General features: G+C 32.7%; 1 protein-coding gene and 1 pseudogene across 4 annotated transcripts; both read right to left on the minus strand.

The window, feature by feature from the left end:
• Positions 1-1,796: 1,796 nt before the first annotated feature.
• LOC114368723 (probable cyclic nucleotide-gated ion channel 20, chloroplastic) lies at positions 1,797-15,124 on the minus strand. 4 transcript variants are annotated; one of them, XM_028325963.1, is made up of 14 exons: positions 14,837-15,124; positions 13,307-13,812; positions 12,502-12,693; positions 11,568-11,666; positions 10,530-10,667; positions 9,450-9,507; positions 9,253-9,356; positions 8,545-8,808; positions 8,052-8,197; positions 7,049-7,126; positions 6,144-6,273; positions 5,357-5,603; positions 4,516-4,690; positions 1,797-2,100 (listed from the first exon to the last, which is right to left on the minus strand). In XM_028325963.1, the coding sequence occupies exons 2-14, from the start codon at positions 13,805-13,807 to the stop codon at positions 1,968-1,970; spliced, it is 2,265 nt and encodes a 754-aa protein (XP_028181764.1). In that variant the 5' UTR covers positions 13,808-13,812; positions 14,837-15,124; the 3' UTR covers positions 1,797-1,967. The 4 variants fall into 4 exon arrangements, with proteins under 4 accessions (XP_028181764.1, XP_028181762.1, XP_028181761.1 ...); XM_028325961.1 differs by adding an exon at positions 14,436-14,574 and having other exon boundaries at positions 9,253-9,507; positions 14,837-15,123; XM_028325960.1 differs by having other exon boundaries at positions 9,253-9,507; positions 14,837-15,123.
• A 3,379-nt stretch (positions 15,125-18,503) lies between these two features.
• LOC114368460 lies at positions 18,504-21,444 on the minus strand (annotated as a pseudogene).
• Between the last annotated feature and the right edge of the window lie 391 nt (positions 21,445-21,835).

Below are 21,835 nucleotides of genomic sequence, written 5' to 3' on the forward strand. Positions count from 1 at the left end.
TATAAATTACAAAACACCTTCTGTTTTTCGTGTAACTTACTTCTTTGATTCTCTTTTGAGAAAAGTATACAAAAGAAAAAGGCAGGAACCTAGTTTGAGGAAAGTACAAAAGAAGACACGAACTTAGGTAACAGTGACAAGTGACAACATAGGAAAGCAACAGTTCAGTTTGTCTATTCTTATGTTGAGTAGAGTAGCGGACTAGGAGTCTATTTTATTGAAAGTGAAATAAATATAAAATTTAAAGTTTAATCATCATGCTCATGTTTTGTTTTTATATTTTTCATATTGATTAATCATAATTTATTATTTATATAATTTTTAAAATGGTAGAGTACTCTGATTGCTTTGTAATTGCTTTCCCCACAACAAAAAAAAAAAAGAATAAAAAGTGATGACAGTTGGCAAGCGCCTCCACTGAATGCCTACTGAATGAAATGAATTTATGCTTGGACAAAATGGAGGGAAAACTGGATGGGCCATAACTATAATTTTTTTCTTTTTAATTATTATAAAGGTATAGAAATATTTTACCATCATTTTTAGTTACTTTCTAGTTTTTCTATTGATTGAAAAGTTCGTTTAATGATTTAATAAATAATTTTTTAATAATTTGTAAATTTTTTTGAAACGATGTTTTTTCAGATAACATTTTGGCTTCTAGCTACTAATATTTTTTACTTTTTACTCTTGATAGGAGTATTATATTTACTTGTATTTCTTTTTACATGAAGTAGTTTTATTATTTCTTTTAGTTTTCTCTTTCAATCATTTGAGGACCCTTGACCCACCACTAATTGCTGTTTTTCTTCTCCCTCGTCCTCTTTTCTAGTTACTCCAAGTAATGCAATTTTTTTCATTTGATTTCTTGTTTTGGCTTGTGCACTCCCAATATAATGCTCTTTAGATTAACACAACATCGCCATGCACTAGCTTTTTCCCTTGTCCCGCAACAATATAATTAAAATTTCAATTAAAATTTAAATAAAAACTATAACAGTTTAAAATTAAATATAATTCAATAAACTAATTTAATAAATTTCAGCAAACTGCTTTCAACTATCAACCAACTAGCTTTTTGTTTAATTTTGTTGTAATTATTTTTCTGCAGAAGATTGAGAATTTGGGCTAAAAAAATTTAATGGGTCATTGGCCCAGAATTTTTTTTTGGGATTTGTTATTCTTACACACCCCTTTTGCTAAGTTTGCAGTTTTATTTTTTAAAAATTAATTGCAGAAACATATTTTGGTTGTCATCAATAGAAAATATGAATTCACCACACATAACAGAAATAAAATACACAATAGAATCTTGTTTCTGTTGTATTTAAATTCACAACACACAACGAAAACTAATTTTTATTGTGTATGATGAATTCAAATACAACATAAATAAGTTTTCATCATGTATTGTGAATTTATACATGACAGATTCTGTTGTATTTGAATTCATAAAACACAGTGAAAATGAATATCTATTTTGTATGGTAAAATTCAAAACATCCTTACAACAATTTTCAATACCAATTATCAACACTTATATCAACCTGTATGTCAATTATCGATGCTAGTGAAGTGATTACTTATATTTTGGGCTGAAAGAGTGTAGGAAGCAATTTATGAAGATGCAGGAAGCAACAGTCTTAGTACAAAGTTGATTTTTTTTTTACAATGGTTTTAGTGAGTTTTTGAACCTAGGATTTCATATATACTATCCCAAACCTCTCACTACTAGGTGTTCCTAGCGGTTCAGTACAAAGCTGATATAATCCACAAGGGTAGATATTTCTAATAAATTAAAAGATAAAAATAATTATTTATATAATTTATCTTGTATATTTAACTCATGACTGAAAAGACTAAAAAAAAATATATTTATTTTTCTAGGAACTTCCAATACAAACTAGTGAATTTACAATATATTTTTGTAGCTATGCATACCTATTGTGTCTAATATACCTTAGATATTACAGTGAATTGTAAATCTTTGATATTTCATTTGATCGTGTAGTGTCAGCACGACTAAGACATTTCATCCTGTATCTCCATGCAACCTGGATGCTTGTTGCTGCAAAGCATCTCCAGTAAGGTGATTCATACCTAAGATAAGATAATGGAGCAACAATGCTACGTCATTAAGAATTTTAAAAGAAAAACATGCCAAGGAAAATGGATCAACAAAACTAGCTAGTACTTAATTTGATGAAATGCACAATCAATGTCTAATACACTCTTTTATACTCGTAATAATGAAATTTGTGTGTGTGTGTGTGTAAAAAACGTGCTAGAAAAAGTGCATTTGAGAGTATAACGCAGGCATTCCTCTTTCCATTATTTAAGGACTAACAGCATGATCAATCTTTATAGGGACAAATATATGACTATTTACCCTGCCTATTTTTATTAGCTAGGTCATTAAACTAATAGCATTAATAATAAAAACAAATCATAGCCTAAAACAAGAAAAAGGGGGAAATTAAGAAAGAAATATAAATAAATGAAAAGTAGAAACAAGAACAATAAAAAAAATGTCAGAAGGAAAAATTAAGGGAAGAAAAACAGTTAGCAAACAATTAAGGGTATAATATAAAGCAGCCCTTGCTCATGGTTCACAATGTGGAAACAAAACCAAGACGGGGAAAGGAAATTGACTTGGACAAAGAAAAGAGGTGCCACATGCTGCAGCTTTATACACAGGTTAAAATGGTACTAAAGTAGCTATTGATTATTTAATAGGTGAAAATATATTTTTTATCTCTATAAATATCAAAAAGTTCAAAATTTGTTCTTACATAATTTTCAATGTGTTTTTTATCCTCGTAAAATTAAAATGTGTTATTTTTTAACCCAGAGTTAAACTTGGACAAATCTGATTCTCAGTATCCACTAAAATTTGAACACATAAAACTATGTTTTCTTTTTCCTTCTCTCAATTCTCTCTCCTTTGACCCCTTTTCATTTTCCTTCAACCACAACTCCGACCACCGCACCATCACCACCCTACCCATCTCATCCGCGCCACACCGCTGCCTACACCACCTCCTCCACTATTTGCACCAACCAACCCAGCATTGAGATCATAGATATGAGGGAGAGAGGAATGCTTGCAATGTTTGGTGGTTTGATGGTGGTGTTTGGGGTGACTTTGAGGGTGGTGTTTGGTTTTGATGGCGATGACAATGATGCTAGGGTGGTGTTTGGTGGTGGCTGTATTTGATTAAGGAGAAAGTTTTTTTTTTTTTTTTGCCAAAAAAGAATCCCACAATTTGTGGTGGTTTTTAATTGCCAAAAATTATGAATTGATTTTTTTTTTTAAAAATGCTGTAATTTGTATTGATTTTTAATTCCTAAAAATTACATTTTAAAATATAAATTAAAAAAATATCTCATAAATTCAAATTCGTTCAAATCTAGTTCCGAACCAAAAATAACACATTTCAATTTTTTGAGAACGAAAAAAATCTCAAAAAATCTGTAAAGACGAATTTCAAACTTTTTGATATTTATAAGAATGAAAAACATATTTTAACTTATTTAATATTTATGATATGAGAAATGCTTAATAATACTTTGCTCTTTTTTTATATATTGTTATTGTTAAATAAGTTTTTTAGGTGAACTTTATTAAATGATAAATAGACACATTATTTAATAAGAATTACGTAAAATTCACTAAATAATTAATGCACGTAAAAAATGTGTTTATACTTTATGGAAAATGCTTATTTGTACGAAATGCTTTCGTAAAGATGCACGAATTCTTTGTATTACACAAAAGCAAGTTTTACAGCTTTTTTAATTTTTAATTAAAGATTATTTTTAAAAAAGATATTGGTCCACGTTATCAATTCATGCGTTTCATACTGTGTTTTGTTTGTAACAAATAGCATTGCTCAAGATACAATTAGACACCAAATATGAATACTTTGCGAGAATCTGAACCTAAATAAATTAGTTTTTTCTGCTATCCAATGGTTCTTCCACTTTATTTGTGCTGTAGCATTTTAGTCCTTAAATCCTTTACTGACTTTTGACCAAGTCCATGGAAAAGGAGACCAACTTCTAATATGTTGGACTTTGTGTTAAATCAATATTCAAATATGAACGACGGTAAAACCTTAGATAAGTTAAATTTCGTCTCTATATTTTTTTTAACAGAATTTAATTCAAAATATACCAAACATTATAAGGATTAAAATAAAAAAATAGATGTATTATAGGAATCAAAACAAAATCGCAGAAACTAAACCCAAAAATTGAATTTTACGAGGACTTTCAAAATAAAATTATAGGGTCAATTTAAAAAAAAAAAAAACAAACTATAATGAAAGAGACGAATAAGATATTTAAGCTTGAAAATTAATAAGCCAATTCTTGAATTGAGTGAGAAAAAGACATGTTTTCTACCTTTATAAAAAAAAACAAGCACTTGATACAAACCCATATATAATGGTGTAAGAAAAGATTCCAAAAAAAAAATAAAATAGATACATAAATATAGAACAAGAGAATAACCTTATGGCTCCTTGAACACGGGGACTCCGAAAGAATCTTGCAAAAAGGCTTGTAACTTCTTCAAGGTCTGCTGCTCTAAGGGAAAATGCCTCCACATTCGTTAAGCAGCCTACTGTCCGGTTACTAACCAACTTTTGCCTTGGAATCCTTGCTTTTCCACAACCTACAAGAGAAACTTAATTGAAACTAAGTTTATGTTGTTCACTTTTGCAAATTCAGCATCCCACTACTTTAACTATGACATTGACACCAATTCTAGAAAGGTTCTTGCTAATAAGCACTTTAAGAGACGGGTTAAGAAGCCTTAAACATACATTATTAATTACTTGGCTTAATTACACTTTTGATTCTTCAACTATCTTCATTTTGCAAACTTGATCTCCAAATAATTCTTTTTGGTGAATTTGGTCTCCTATTATTTTAATTGTGCAATTTTTGTCCATCTCTATTAATTTCACATTCAATATTTAATGGAAATGTTAATGTAACACTCTATTACATTGGAACGCGTTTATGCTAATGTGACACTCTACTACACTACCACATCAGCATTGAATGTTATGTTAGTAGATGGATATTGCACAATAAAAATGATTGAGGATCAAATTCGTAAGAAAAAAAGTGAGGGAACTAAATTCGTGAAATGACAATAGTAAGAGAAACAAAAGTGTAATTAAACTTAAATATTTCAAATTAGTAAAAAAATGCAAGAATTAAATGATTATTATAATTTTGATACAGTAAATGCTTCCTTTTTTCAACATTTTCTACTTATATATCGTGCAGTACCTTAGAGCACTTGTTACTTTGTTAACATTTGCCTTCTAGAAATGAAATGTACCTTTGCTTGCTAAAGGATGCTCAAGACACCATGTCAGAAGTTCTTCACCACAAACACTTCCTTCATAAAGGGGAGCACTAATTCCATCTTCGCCAACACTCTCCAATTTTCCACGCACAATGAAAACCATCTTCTCTACCAAACCGCCATCATAAAAAATTTTGCTCCCTTTGATATATGTTTTTTGTCTTAGCCTCTCACATATGGCATCCAAGATAGGCTCATCCAACAAGGCGAAAATTCGAACCTGCAGCAAGACAAGACGATGCAATGTAAATCACGGAATTAAATCATCACAGAATTCAATTTTCACGTTTGTTAACCCATTGAACATTTTTTATGCATTATTGATTCAACCACATAAGCTTTGCCTTTAAGTTGGGTGTTAGTTTAGTTACACGGAAGAATTGTGAACTGTGCCCAACATGACTCTCACACAACACAAGATCCAATTTAGGCTTTAAGTGTGGACAACGCACAAACTCACCCCCTATCTTGTAATATTGTAATGAAATTCTACTGATTCAGTCTTTTAGCACAATGGGAACAAGGATCAAATTCTAGAGCACATTGGATAAATAGTATGTCATGAACCAACTATCTAGGCTATAATACTATGTCATGAACCAACTTTCAATAAAGCTTGAACTGTTAAGTAAAAGTAGCCGAATAGTTTTAATATCTAACAATAACTGCATAGCTATATATAACCTGCCTAAAAAAAATAAAAATGCAAAATCAATATAACCATTGAATTGACATATGGCCAAGAAACTACTGTACTCACTTTCTTAATAAATGTAAAGAGATGACGTCTGATGTCCCTTTGGAGGTCTTCTGGCAAATTCTCCAGGAGCATTTCTTCATTCACCCCTCTTGTTGCGGCCCAGTTATATCGTTCAGCCTGTCGCACTCTCCTACATCACAGGCCAATCATATAAGTGGACTGGAATCTCTCCATCACTTTATATCATCCACACATTAGAATGCCTGTATTAAAGTAACAGGTTGTAGATTTTTTTTAAGCATTTGCTCCAACAGACATGCAATAGCCTCCTAAACAACAACAACAACAACCCAACCTTATCCCACTAGGTGAGTTCAGCTACATGAATCACACAACGCCATTTGGTGTGGTTAAAAGTTGATTGAGGTAATATGCATAAATAAATAAAGCATATTGGCACTGAACTAGTACTAAGGTTGGTATGTAGCTAGCCTCTTTTTCAGTTGTAAATAATTCAGAGAGTCAGACATAACATGGTGGACGCTTTACTTATCCATCAATATTCTCATACTTACATGTCCCTCTATGTTCTTTCTCTTCCTAGAGATTGCATAGGCATTTTAGCAAACAAGCTGAGCATGCATACAAGTGGAAGCGTAGTCAGGCAGACATAAATAAATAGAGGCTCAAGAAATTTCAAATTATCCTGATAAAAAAGAAATTACAAACTATCATTGGTTTCTCAATAAAAGAGTATTTTAAGTCTTTAAAAATTGATGACTTGAGTGAATCTATTTTGACCTGTAAAAGAGTGATATTTTCTATTTAAACCAGAAGTAATATATACATTGCCAAGAAATGGTGTTTTGGAAGGGAGCCGAGTTAACAAGTGGGGAATTTAATCAATTTAACAGCAAATACTATAAGAAAGATACAAGTCTGGCCAAAATGAGGAAAAATGGTACCTTCTCAGATCTTCCGCTAAGCGCCGATGGCTCATCCATTGCTCAACATCACATCGTCTAAGTGACATTTCTAGCCTCCTTTTAAGAGAAAGTAAGAAGATGAATTATATATATCATCTTATTTACTAATTAATAAATAACCACAAACATTACTACTGAAAATTAAATATTAATTAACAGGATTAGATAAATTTAGGATTTTACATATAAGAGAAAAGATACAGCACAAAAAAACTACCAGGCTATAATGTCCATAAGGACTCTTCCTAGTCCATGTGACATGTCTAATTTCAAAATAATGATAGTTAGGACACAACAACATGATAATTGCTGCTATGAGGGGATATTTGTAACTGCTTTCATTAACAGTAATCTACTACAATGCTGAACATGGCATAAGACAAACAATCAAGCATACAGTTCAAGACATCTACAATAAGACAAAAAGAAACAGAATTTCCCTTTGTCTCTATCGCAATCACTAAACCATGAGTTTAACTTCCATTAATGATTATAGATAAACTTTTTCAGTACTTCTTAGTTACTGCTGCAAAGAAAATATAGTTTTTATAGAATCACAATCACTCAGTTCATGTACAGCTAAACTCATAGTTAAAGTCATCAATTGGTTCAATCTAGATAGTCTCAATTCCAAAATCATAAAACCTGTAAGCTAAGGAACATATAGTTAATTATTTGTAGATCAAAGTAAAAGCAACAATTTTAGAAAATGTAGTATGAACCCAACCAACTACAGGGAAGATAAAGCAGTACTACAATTGTATTTCCCTCTATGAAGCACACAAACCCTTCAATCTTCAAGTTAGCACATTTGATCATTTTCTAAACTATTCCTTAAAGGATACCTAAAACTTCACATAATTGAGAGAGGTGGAGTAAAAACAAGATTGTCCTCAAACAGCACTTGTAAGTAGTAACTCATTAGATCGTGATCTAATTATGACCTCAAGAGGTATTGCACATATGAAACAAGGCATTCTACCTGCGCCCAAGAGCCTGAAGAAAGTTTTGTATGTTTCCAATGAGAAGGGCAAACAACAACAGTCCTGATCCTATGATTGCCATGGTAAAGATGACTTCCCAAACATAATAGCTGGGGGTTAAATTGCCAGCCAGAGTACTAATTTGCTGCACAAAAACATGTAGTAGCATTAGTATGATTTCATTTATTTTGGATATATATATATATATATAGAATCAAAAGGCATGTCTATATACAACACTGTAGTATCTTGTTACAAAGATAATTATGTCGTTTTCCCACATTAATGAATAATGACTTCGGAATTTCTGGCTCTAAAAGACAGAAGTGTGCATGTTGTCATGCCTCACTCCTTGCCTCAATTTTCACCACTAGGAGAGCTTTATGTCACCAAAGTTTTAGTAAAAACACACCTCATAAATATACTGGTAACATAATGAGCTTGAAGGTAATAAACACAGTTACTATTGGAAAAAAGAAGTAATTGATATACCTGGAATCCCCAAAATGATGAATATACATATCTAGTGATCACATTTTGATCTGCAGTAAGGTTAACAGCTTTATTATAGATCCCATATGGAAAACCATCTTCAGTAAAACAAGAACTTGCTTCAGAATTGCTCCTCCAATTATGCAAGGTTGGGTTATTTTGATTTTCTTCAGCTTGACCATGCCCACAATCAATGAATTTTGCGCATTCATTATGTTCTTTGATTACTTTCTGGCAGACATCTCGTAGACACTGATTAACCCTCTGAGACAAGAAATAGATAGAATTCTGAAATTAATAATCAAGTATGAACCTTTATTTAATGTAACCACCTAAATGAAATTCCCTAATATTAATTGAATCTCATCATCATTTCATTATCAATTGGTAGTAATAAAAAGTGTGTGTGTGTCTGAGACTGAGTGTGTGATGGATTTTGTTCATTTCATTAATAATGCACTTTGCTTTGACATAATTTACATCCCATGCTAACAGTAATGCACTATATTATGCAACCATTTTCTTTTTCCTGTTCTCATGAGTGCTTGAGAGTTGAGATTAGCCAAAAAATCATACGGACTCGTTTCCTTTTCAATTTAAACTGAATTTGAAAGCTATATCAATTTAAAATTAGAAAAAATAATTGCAGGAAAATGGTTGTCACTGAAAAAGAAAATACAATTATATAAAGGAAAGGCCTTAACCTACCTGCAAACCGAAGAGGTACCACCATGATCCAACAACATGGCCAGATAGCATAAAGGTAAAAAGATTTATAAAGAAACTTGCCCATGGTGACTCAAATATTAATCCTGTTGGAGAAATTAGCATAGGAAGAAACCTACACAATCTGGGAATATACTGAACAATGATCACGATACGCAAGTGTTTCGGTAGGAAGAAACCTGCATAGTTTGCTCCTGATGACCCCAAGTGTTTCGGTTGGACAAACAATATGAATATCTGCAAATATTTCACAGAATTATACCATAACAAGGAGTTAGGCATGTATATACACCCAAAATTGCTTCTATGTTCATAACAAATGGCATATCCTTTCAATCTTTCCTTCTTCTGATTCCATCTATTCATTCTTAGACATATATGTTCATGGACACAAGTAAATATGGGTTCACTATCTTTTTAGTCCCTAAACTATTTAAAGTTTCTGCTTTTAGTCCCTTGACCTTTTTTGACCGGTGCAGCGGTAAAGTTGTGCTTTGGTGACTTGTTGGTCATGGGTTCGAATCCGGAAACAGCCTCTTTGCATATGCAAGGGTAAGGCTGCGTACAATATCCCTCCCCCATACCTTCGCATAGCGAAGAGCCTCTGGGCATTGGGGTACGAAGTTATTAACGTCTTTTAACTTTTTTTTGTCCTTATTTTTAGTCCCTTAAATTTTTTTCATCCTTAAAAGTAAGGAAAAAAAATTGAGGGACTAAAAACCATTCAAGGACTTAAACAGAAATCCTAAAAAGTTTAGGGACTAAAAAGATAGTAAACCAATACATATTATTCCTCAGGTTGTCCACACCAATGAGAACAATAAATACATAACATCTGAATTTCAAACATGATGATGTAGAACTGGATTCAGCTTAGAAAGAAATTAAGAGAACGTCACATTTATTGACAGATCAAACACCCAAATAATCTGAAGTTCTTTAAAAAGAAAATTATAATATCCTAAACAAAACAAGGAAAGGGAAAGCATTAAATTTAACTGGGCAAGCAGATTATGTGGGGAGAAAATTTTCTTTCTAAGGATGGATCACTTTACTGGTAAGATCTTCATATATATATGGCAACTGAAAATTTAATGACGGCAATACACATTGCATCTTAGATTTAGCGACCATAAACAAAATCAGATAATTGCTGTTACTTTATGCATGCTTGTACATAAAACAAGCACACAAATTAGATGATTAGACATATGAGATACTGAAGTTATAATAAGCAAGAGAGATGAGGAGAGACTTACCTGAGGAAGTGGAAGTACAACAAATAAGTCAATAACAAAAGATGTCCGAAGGTAGTGAAGGGCTATTTTCTTAGGATGGTCAACTAACTCCCCAGCACCAACCACCCTCGACTCAGGAGCCACATAAGCCAACCTAAACTGCAGAGAATCAACTTGAAAGAATTAGTTGTGCTCTGCTGCATCATCAGAGTACCAACCTAGACTTGTGAACAAATAAAAGTATATTTAAGATTCAAGACCGTCAGTCTGTCACTCTTCTTTTGGTGCAAACATAACAGGCACACTACAGTCTCAACCTCCACAGTTATCACTAATCATAGTTGTGACTGTTACACAGCTCAAAGGAAAAATAAAATTGGAACAAAATGGAATCCAAATTTTAAATTCAATAGAAAGTTTTTATTATAATAGACAGATTTTATGTCTGATGCAAAAAGAAAACAAATAGCATGAAGTTGTTTTAAGGAACATTCAGCAGATTATGTTCTATCCTCTTACAAACATAGAATGTGAAAAAAATTAAAATTTATAGAAAAGCAGCTTAAATATATGTCTCAAAGTAACAATATAGTATCTCTATGTTAATATAAGAAAAATAGTTACTGATACGAATGACACAGGGAGGTACGAATGACACAGGGGATCTGCAGGAAGTAAGCACTACAAGGCCCAAAAGGAAGGATGCACCTCCAGCCTACTTAAGGGAGTACGTACAGCATGGTTAATAGTAGGCATCATTCAGGAAACCACCAAATCGCGCCATTTAGATAGTGTGGAATATTATGGATATCATTCGGTTAGGATATTCCATGATTGCGTTTATCTTTCTGTTATTGCTGTCAGGAGTTTGTTCCCTGGCATCTAGCAGTATATATGTACGAAGCGCTTCTCTTTTGGAATATAATAAAAATTACCAGAAAAATTCTCTCTTCTTTTCTCTCTCAGGAGGCTTGTATTGGTCCTCGAATTCCAAGACCTAACAGTTACTCAATTAAAACAAAAGAATTAAACAACTGCATGAAAATTCTTAAAAGTTACCTGAAGAACAATGTTTAGGAAGTGTATGAAATCATTCATGCTTCTAAGTACAACCAGCATTTTTGTCATAGTCCAGTCTATAACAATACATTGATGGTTCTGAATACAAGAAGCCAGAAAAATTAGAGTACGTAAGCAAATAGACTTCCCAGAGAATTGAAGATAAGTTAATTTACTTAATCAATGACAACATCAATCACATAGTGACTATTAATTGAATAATGATGCTTATAAACCACTTAGGAGAACACCTATAAATTAACTTCCTTCTTTTGCGAATACAATTTAGGTCAATAAAATAATAAAAGAGAGTATTGGAAAAGATATCAATTCTGTTTTTTATCTATTTCCTTTGCAGAGAGAACTTGATTTCATGGATATTTCTATCATCCTGCCTTATCTATAGTAAATGACTACTGACTTTATAGTTTTGTTTGAGGCATGTATCCAACATACTCCAATCTATATAGCAAATTTAAAGGCCAAGGTTCAGTCCAAGCTTTGATCTCAACAGGCAATTAGTTGATGAATATTTCTTATCATGTCAAAGGTTAAATTATCATCATTTATAATAGTGAAATGTAAATAGCCACTTGATAAACACTAGTTGAGGCAAGTTATTCGGCTTTTCTAGCATGCAAAGACAAACTCATCAATTTAAATACAATTTCTATTATATAGTTTCAACGGCTATAGATTTGATCAATATGAAATAAAATAAGATGAAAACACCAAATTCTAAGGTGTCTTGACAAGCTGGAGTGCTTCTTGACCATATTAAGGTATAAGGATCTCCATGCCATTGATATAATTATTTGTTATGAAGTGATTAGAGCTTGTATCAGTAAACAAAGATTAGTAACTAACTCGATACAACTTAAGAATATTTTGAATTAAAATAAAGAGGGGAGGGGGGGGGGGGGGGGAACCATACCTTCTGCACAGAGAGCAAGAAGAAAAATAATGGATCCACAAAAATTGCCACCAAGCAACAAATTGCAAAAAATTTATTCCATTGTTGTACAAGTCTATTATGAGGATTCATAACTCTAGGAACAAGTGGAATCAAGAAATCAAAAAGTCTTCTTGCCCAATCCCTAGCATCCCCATAGAGGGTATTGCGAAACTGAAAATAATCAAAGTTTAAATTTGTTGAGTTACAGAAGCTAATATTGTCAAAGTGATTCATAAGATAAAATGTCTACAAATTGAAAAATACATTTAAAAAATTGAAATGTATTGCCTACATAACCAAAAAAAAAGATTATAACAAGAATTGTGACATTTTTTTGTTTATGCATGTACACACCTCACACGATGACATGTAACCCTATTTTGGGTCAAACACCAGTATTCCACATCTCATTACATTTAATTGCTTGATACTGAAAAAATACTTAAACAAAATAAAGACTATATAAACATCATAGTAATCCACAATAAGAATAACATAAGTTATTTATAAATATAGAAACCATTGGCTGTTTGAGTAGCTGTAGTATAGTTCCAATAATGACCTAGGCATCATTACAGAATCATCATATCAAATCATAAGAGATTCTTATAATAAAACTCCATAGCAGAAATATACACATGTAGAATAAAATTCTTGAGCATGATACACACAAAAAATTTAAGAACCTTGCCACAAAGTGTAATCTAAGGCAACTTCAACATATAGTAGCCATTAGCTTCTTAAAAGAGAAAAAAAGGATAATTTATTTTAGGAAGAAAGATACCTTAGGATTGAATATACCCGAAGCTTTTGAAGTCATTTGTTGAGTAGCCTTGAAGTAAGTTGGGCAAGTTGTACAATACGGATCATTACACATTCCAAGGGGACCGGACCTAATTAAATGTTCATTCTTGCCAGCATAGTTGTTCTGCAAATCATTTTCACCCACGCCACAGCATGAAGGAAAATTTTCTGTCTTACTTTCTGCTGTTTGGTACTCTGGTGCCACTCTATTCTGCCGGAAAAGGTTTCCAGGTTTATTGGTAACATACAATGGACCACTCATCTGATCGAATGGAGTTTTTCTCTGACTCCGTAGGGGACCAGTGTATCCCACAAGATTAGTATCTCTTTCATATGGCTCTGTGAGTGTCGCAGGAATAGAAATTGACACACTTCGAGTCCTAGGTACACGCCTTGGGAATTTAGAATCAACAAGTTCATTTGATAGTTTAGGATGAATATCTGAGAAAATTGGCACCTCATCTTTCTCAAAATTAGCCATGTGTTCTGCAAATTAACAAAAATATTAAATACCTACATTTCTATGTCAAAACAGCAATATCAAAGTCAAAACTAATTCAATCTATACTCAAAACAATGAATAAATAAAAGGAAACAAAACATTAGGGGCAGCATGAAAAGCATCCAAAGACCCGTATATAAGTGAATAAGCCATGCGAAACTTAATGTACTATAAGGATACAAGGAATCTCTTTCACATATACTTACAGTCCATCCAATCAAGACTCAAATAACTGGAACTGTTGTTAGAACAATTCAAAATTTTTGATCCATTATACAAACACATAAAAATGATGGAAAACAACATCCAAAGATTTTATTGGTGAGTTCATTCTTCTTCAGTTGAGGTTTGTTTTCGTCTAATTTATTTATTTATTTTGGAAACTCCCTCATCCCCACTCATATTGTCTCTATTCCTCCTCTTCACAAAATCCCTTGCCTTCATCAAGAAAAAACAATGAAAAAAAAAATCCAACAGCTTTTGTGGAAGCACCAGTAGGTTTCCAAATTATACAGGTTCAATCAGGGGGTCCTCTATCTCATTACTTCCTAAGAAATGAAAATGAAAAGTAAAGCATGGACTATTACTATAATTAAATATAACCCACCATAAGTTCATCCCCTCCACTAACCAAGCTTGTTGAACATGGTCTCAATATCTTAAAACTGAGTTATTTTCCAAGGAACAACATTGTATGTTGGTCCAAGTGAAATTAAACTTGGATTCGTTAAGCAATGAGTTTAAACCTTCCAGGTGAAAAAAATGTGGTTAGAAGAAGAAACCTCATTAAAAGTGATAATCATCTAAAAAAAGCATTAAAAATGGTGACATCATTAACCACCGAAGAAATATGGTAATTGGCACTACCCCATGTAGAATCCATGCATGATATAATAAGAGTGACCAAAGCAAGCAAAAGGGCATGATTGCATGAAGAAGTTAAATGAATAAAAGATGATGGATTCCATTTCCAAGTAAAGAAAAACAAGGAAACTAAGGGTAAGAGACCTGTTTAAGGTGACAAAATACTCAGAAGTCAGAACCCCCACTAAACGCTTGACAGTGTCACAATGCAGACATTTGAAAGTAAAGCATGGCATAAAAGGAGAGGAAACTCTCACTGATATAGGTAAGGATTGTAAAGGGGCCATGAGTGAGAACAGAGAAAAGGTGAATAATATGGTGACTGAGTCTGAGTCTTTGAGGCAACTTTCACGACAATTTCCTGAATACTGTCTGAACAAAGCAGAAAGTAAGCAGCTTGAACCGTGACAAAGCATTGTGTTCGTGAGGGTCTTTCCCTGACACTTTCCTGTTTGCCCCCTTTAACAAGTTCGCACCTTCGGGTACGACGTTTGCATAAAAAATAGTGAAAAGAAAAATGAATAATAAAATAACATATAACTCAATTTTTACACTTTATTTTAATAAAAAAAAACTTTCATCAGAATTTATTTTCTTTTTTCTATACTGAACGGATTCTAATGGTCAAAATTTAGATTTTAGATGGAGCTGTGATTTTTGAATAATCTATTTTTCCGAATATTTAATTTCTTTTTTAAAATTTAATAGTTATGCAATGTGAATGGAAAGACTCTCGTAGGGTGAATCAATCAGAAAATTAAATGTTATGGAAATAATTTTAAAGTAATTATTATTTATCATATATATTATTAATGACTAAATAAAATTAAAAAATTATTTTTTTATTATTATCACTTAATTTATTTTTTTTCTTGTCATATTTTATCACTTATCATACGATTTTATATTTTTCTTTGAAAGATATGTGATTTTCCTATTTTTAAAAGGTGTCATATCAAACCGAGGCTTAAATTTAATTGTGATTTTTTATTTTTTAAAATTTGTACTTTTTATTCCTTTATTTTAAAATAAAAATATTTAGTTTTAATATTTTTTAAAATTTTTAATTTTTATCTTCCTATTTTAAAAGAAAGATATTTAATTTTTTAATTTTGTATAATTTGCATACTTTCAAAATATTAATCGATAAGAAATTAAAATTATATGACTCCAATTTCATGCATGAAAAGATATTATTTGTTAAATTTGTTATAGTCAATATTAATTCTTAATACTTAACACAAATTTTATATTTTATTTTTGTTAGATTTTAACTTCTCGTAAGACCAAACAACATATTATCAATTATGTTACAAGACAATTGATTATGTTATGTTCTAACATATATAGTTGATTATGGTTTGAACTTTAGAGCATTGAAAGTTAATAATGATTTTAAAAACCCATGTAAAATCAAATTTTTGCATTTAAATTTTAATATTTCAGATATTAATTTATTATTGTCTAACATTTTTAAGAATCAAAATCCATATTTGACCAATTGCCCTTATTTCTTGCCTTCTTTCCCCACACAAAATCCCACTCCCCTTTTCTTACTTTGTCCTTTCTCTTCCGCGGCATCAAACACACTGTAATTAGTTATCTTTCATGTAGGCTGAAATAGTCAAATCACCCACTTGACACGTGGCTTGTTTCTTAAATCTTAACCTTTAAGAAATGTTTTTGGCCAAAAATAGAAAACAGGGAGATACGTGTCTAACGCGGTGTCTTGTCTTTCTTTCAATATATATAGTAATAGTAATGAAAGTGAGAAATAATAGATTTCAGAACCAATGAAAGAATCAATGTCATTTGGAAGAGCACAAGTAAGTCCAAGTACTAAGTTATTTTACTTTTGCGTCAATGGATTGAATTAGATCGAATTATTTGTTGACTAAATTTAAATATGTTATGGATTTATTTTTAGGTTTGAGTTTGATTTTTGTAAAAGTCTATTAGTTTTGGTAACTCATTTAAAAGTTTATATAATGTTCAAAAGTGTAAAAAATATTATTTTTTAAATAAAATCAAATATTTTCATTAAAAATAAAAGATAATTTTAAATTGTAAGATATGAATAAAATTTATTTATAAATATTACATGAGACATATTAAAAAAGTATTTTAGGTCTCACTAAAAGAAAAAAGAGTTTATATTCTTGTTTCTTATATATACTTATATCAACTAACCTATTTTAAATATTGACTAAAATGATTTGAATCATCAAATTATTAAAATAATTTTGTAATTTAAATAAAATAATTGTAATGTCATATATCATATTAATAATATTTTTATTATAAAATATTATTACTAAATAGATCAGTGACTTAATAGATTTTTCTTAAGGCCTATGATCACATTAGTCTATAGTCTGACCTATTTAATTGAATAAGTTATTTAAAACGTTTAAACTTAACATTTTTGTTAAATAAGTTGGGACAGACCAAACTTTAACACAAACAGAATCATAGACTTTCAATGGATAATCTCTACTACTTTCATTCCTACCCACAAGAAATCATCCCTGAATTTCCCTAAACATAATCAATTATGATCGTGATTCATGAATCCCAAGTATCCAACATTAACCCTTAAATTATGAGAAACCAATAAGTAGTATTGCTTAAAATTCAATCATCTAGGCCCAAATGTAATACTTATTGTTGCACCAAAGAAAAAGAAAAAATGTACCAAAAAAATATATTTATTGAAAAAATTCAAGTCTTACATCGACTCGAGATAATAATAAGATAGAGTATATAAGTAAAGAGTAATCATCATTTTTCTAGCCAGTTTTGTATAATTGTTAAACTCAAATCCAAATTGTAAAAAAAATTTACCTACATAATTTTTTTCTTCTAAAAGTGTTTGAATATCAATTTAGTCATTCAATATCTAAAAAGATGATTAAACTATTTTACATACTCATCTAATCACAAAAATTATCGGTTAGATCAAATTGATCATTCCATTAATTTATCACAATAAAGCGATCAACTTAATAACATGTGCCAAAAAGTAAGTAATAAATGTAAGAAGGTTTTTAGTATATATTTTTGTTGCAATAAATTTAAGTGAATAGTTGTTTTAATAATAAAGGGGCATATAAATGCAATAAAACCTTTAAACAATAAAGTAATATAGGCTCTAGTGTTTTACTAAGAGGGTGAAGTTCAATTGATTAAACAAAATGCGTGAACTGTTATAAATTTTTTGATGCTTGACTTCAATTTTTACGGATAAAAGAAAGTAATGTAGGCGCTCTGAAAAAACATTTTACCTTGAGGAATTTTTGGGGGATTTTGGCAAAGGATATTGGTATAGTTGCGCATGTGAAGAACCTTAGGCAATACTTAACAAGTAGGTTTTCAAACATTTGGGCCTTATCACTGTTAGACTCCATGACTTACAAAAAGGATTTAGATCTAGTTATTAATAACAATCAACAGTTAAAATTATCATAGTTTGCTATAAATGTACATATATTTTATGATTTTTATCGTAATAACAACAATTGATTTTCTAAATAACAGTTATAACTTCACTCTGTCCTGTAAAGTACAACCATACTTTACAAGAATTAAAACCAAACGGAGAATTATTAGCTACAATTATAAGGCTGTTGCTCTCATATGCACTGGTACTTCTGAATTTTTAATAAGAATATATAGAAGTTAAAACTTAACAGAGATAAAATATCCAAATCTCATTCGAGTTTAGATATATCTCATCGAATTCTATGTTGAATGATCAATTCAAATAAAGGCTCATTTACCCTAGTTCTACAAAAAAAAACACAAGGCAAACTGCTAACATGCTGGTATGCTTCTTAAATGTATGCTGGTCTCCCCAGAATCTTGTACAAGTTGAGAGTAGTGCGTTACTACTGAATCCCATAATGAGGAGAATCAAAGCCTAAAAATCAATTGCAGCCAAGCAAGTAAAAGGATTAAGTAACAAATTAACAATATCTCTAGAAATTGCCAATGGATGCTTCTCCAATTGCAGAATCCCAAAATTCGCATTGTCATGCAACAGAAGTAAACGAATATCATCTCTAAAATTCATCAGATATCCTTAAACTGTGCCTTCATACCCACATAAAGTCACAGTTAAAGAAGCAACATTTATTATGATAAAAAATTTAATTCCATTTGACAAAAGCAATGTAAATAGTAGAAATTCATGCTCTGCTCCAGAGAAAAAATTTCTGGAAGATTTTGAGCCTGTGAAGACTCTGAGGAGAAGTATCACAAATTAACATGTGTTTGAATCTACTAATTGATGCAAACTCAGGTATCTATCACTAACATGGACATAATGACCCTTGTAAAATCTACAGAATCGGGCCATGAGTTCTCCGGAAAATATCCTAGACGATATGTTAGTCACAAAAAGGTTGTTGGAAAGAGCCAGAAAGTAGGTGGTTTGGCAATTCAATATGCAATTTTCTTGGAGTTCTTCCTCGTCACGTCGTTCCTCAGTCGTGCTGGTAAAAGCATATCAGGCTATGAAAAGGACAGAGGAGGGCCCATATGAAAGCCATTTACATTAACATGTCAACTAGCTTCACAGATACTTATTCTCAAATCTCAACTCTCAACTCTCAACCATTAAAAGGCTTCAAATAATAGAAAATAATATAATTAGGCAAGTAATAATGTCAGAGTTCCTCAAATTTTCTGCCCGCATAGTTGCATACTGAGACCTGAAATTTGTCTCCCCTCCATCAGGCTGCTATAAATCTTGATTACAAGAACAAAGGGAAGTGAAGAGAAAAGTTTACCATACTGAAAACGACTGGAGCCACTGAGAATTATTTAGCTGCCAGTCACCAAAAGATGAAGCACACATATCTGCATTCTCGAGAAGTTTAACTCCATGGCATAAAATTCTTGTCAATTCAAATAATCTTGATTATTATCGGTTTTCTTATCACTGGAAGGACCAGTGGCAGAGAATTGACTCTCCTCTTTAAGATAGTCCCCAGACAACCAAGATCAATTTACCAAAAATCTCCACAAGAACAAACTCCGTCTTTGAAATGGTGTAAACGATTTGTGTCCCTTACATAAATTTCTCTTCCTTCCAATCTGCTTATTACTTTAATCACAGCATGGCAGTCATCACAGATTCTCAGGTTCTTAATCACTTGAAGAGGTTGTCCTGGACTTGTGTTGAGTAGTCCTAATACTACTGCCAACTTCTCACTGTGCCCACACAATATCTGCTCCTTATCATGTTCCTCCACATCTTGCCACACAAAGTTAGACTTAGGGAGGTAACCAGACTTTTTCATCTCCATATTCAATTTATCCAACTTCTCCAAAATATCTTTCATTTGTGGATGTGATTGGTCACCAGCAAGAAGCATGTGTATTTTGTGTCCAACTTCAATCCAACTATAGCCTGGGTTTTTCCTCAATCCCTTACTTTTCATCACTTCACGTATTCTATTTTCTTCATCCCACAAGCCCTTTGAAGCATAGATATTGGACAGAATAATATAGTTCCCAGGGTTGGTTGGTTCTAACAGGAAAAGCTTCTCTGCAGTAATCTCGCCTAAACTCAAATTATTGTGAACTCTGCAAGAACTTAGCAAGGCTCCCCATACACATGCATCGGGTTCAAATGGCATTTCCTTAATGATAGAGTAAGCCTCTTCAAGTTTTCCAACACGGCTGAGAAGTGTCACCATGCAAGCATAATGTTCCCTTTTAGGCTCAAAGCCATGTTCTTCGGACATACTATTAAATAGCGCCACCCTTCTTCTGTCAGGCCATTTTGCGCGCATGCTGATAAAACACATGTAAATGTAACCAAATTAGGCTTCTGGCCACTCTGCAGCATCATATGAAACATTTCCATGGTTTCCTTAGCCTTCCCGTGCATTGCATACCCACTCATAACAGCATTCCATGAAACCAAATTCGGGGCCGACATCTTATCAAAACAACACCGGGACAACTGAATTCTCCCACACTTGGCATACATGTCTATCAATGCACTACCTACATATACATCATCAAAAATCCCCCTTCTGAGAGAAAAGCAATGAATTTCCTTCCCGTGCATCAACGCCGAAATATTCCCACAAGCAGGAATCAAGCTCGGGATTGTCACAGCATTAGGCTCCACCCCATCAGCCTGCATATCTCTAAAAAGCTCCAAAGCCTCCAAAACCCATCCACCAACATCATCCGAAACATCCCCAGCGCCACATCGTACAACCCGTTGTTCCCAAACCCAGCAAGCATGTCATTCCACGATACCAAATTGGGCGCCATCCCACCACTCCGCATCTCCCCAAAAAACTCCTTGGCCTCGTCCACGAGGCCGAGGCGCGAGTAGCCGGCAACCATGGCACTCCAGACAACCACATCCCTCTCAGGCATTATATCAAACAGTTTCCGGGCATCCCGGATTCGGTCGCATTTAAGGCACATGTGGATCAAGGAGGAGGGACAATGGAGTCAGTGATGAAGCCGGAAGCGGCGGCGAAGGCGTGGAGCTGTTGGCCAGAGTTGAGGGCGCGGAGGGAGGCGCAGGACACGATGGGGGAGGGGAGGAGGAAGGCGTCGGGGGTGGAGGTGGGAGAAGGCGGTGAGGACGTGGGGGAAGTGTTGGGAGAGAGCGAAGGAGAAGAGGGTGGGGTTGGGAAGGTGGGAGGAGAGGGTGAGGGAGAGTGAGAGAGCGTTGGCGTAGAAAGAGAGAAGGCTGGTGGTGAGGTGGGTGTCCGAGAACATGTTCAGTTTCAGGATGAGTGCGTGGGCTTGCCTCGCCTGCGACAAAGACTCACCAAACCACAATCACAAGGACTTGCAATCAAGTATTATAAAGCACAACCAGAAACTTCACTTTTTCTAGGTGCTCACTTGTCACCACGTCGGTCCTTTTGTTATCTACGTGTTGTGAGATTTCTCATCATGCTTACTTATTAAAAACAATTTAATTAAATTTTGCTAATAAAATTAAAAGTAGAACATGTAATAAATTATGTAACGTAATAAGCAAGAGCTAGATGAAAATACAATGTAAGTATCAATATCAAAATGGTACCAAAGTGGCAAACACTGGACCACCCACAGTTATTAAAACGGTATAATTAAAGCAAGAAAAATATCTTACGGTACCATGAT

This window comes from Glycine soja, chromosome 9 (assembly GCF_004193775.1).
Source record: "Glycine soja cultivar W05 chromosome 9, ASM419377v2, whole genome shotgun sequence".
Lineage (NCBI taxonomy): Eukaryota > Viridiplantae > Streptophyta > Magnoliopsida > Fabales > Fabaceae > Glycine > Glycine soja.

Coding starts and splice junctions, on each gene's coding strand:
- LOC114368723 (XM_028325960.1), bottom strand. CDS start 13,807: ATGGCTAATTTTGAGAAAGATGAGGTGCCAATTTTCTCAGATATTCAT. Junction 9,508..10,529: donor TTGTACTTCCACTTCCTCAG/GTAAGTCTCTCC, acceptor AAATATTTGCAG/ATATTCATATTGTTTGTCCA. Junction 7,127..8,051: donor CTTCAGGCTCTTGGGCGCAG/GTAGAATGCCTT, acceptor TTCTCTTAAAAG/GAGGCTAGAAATGTCACTTA.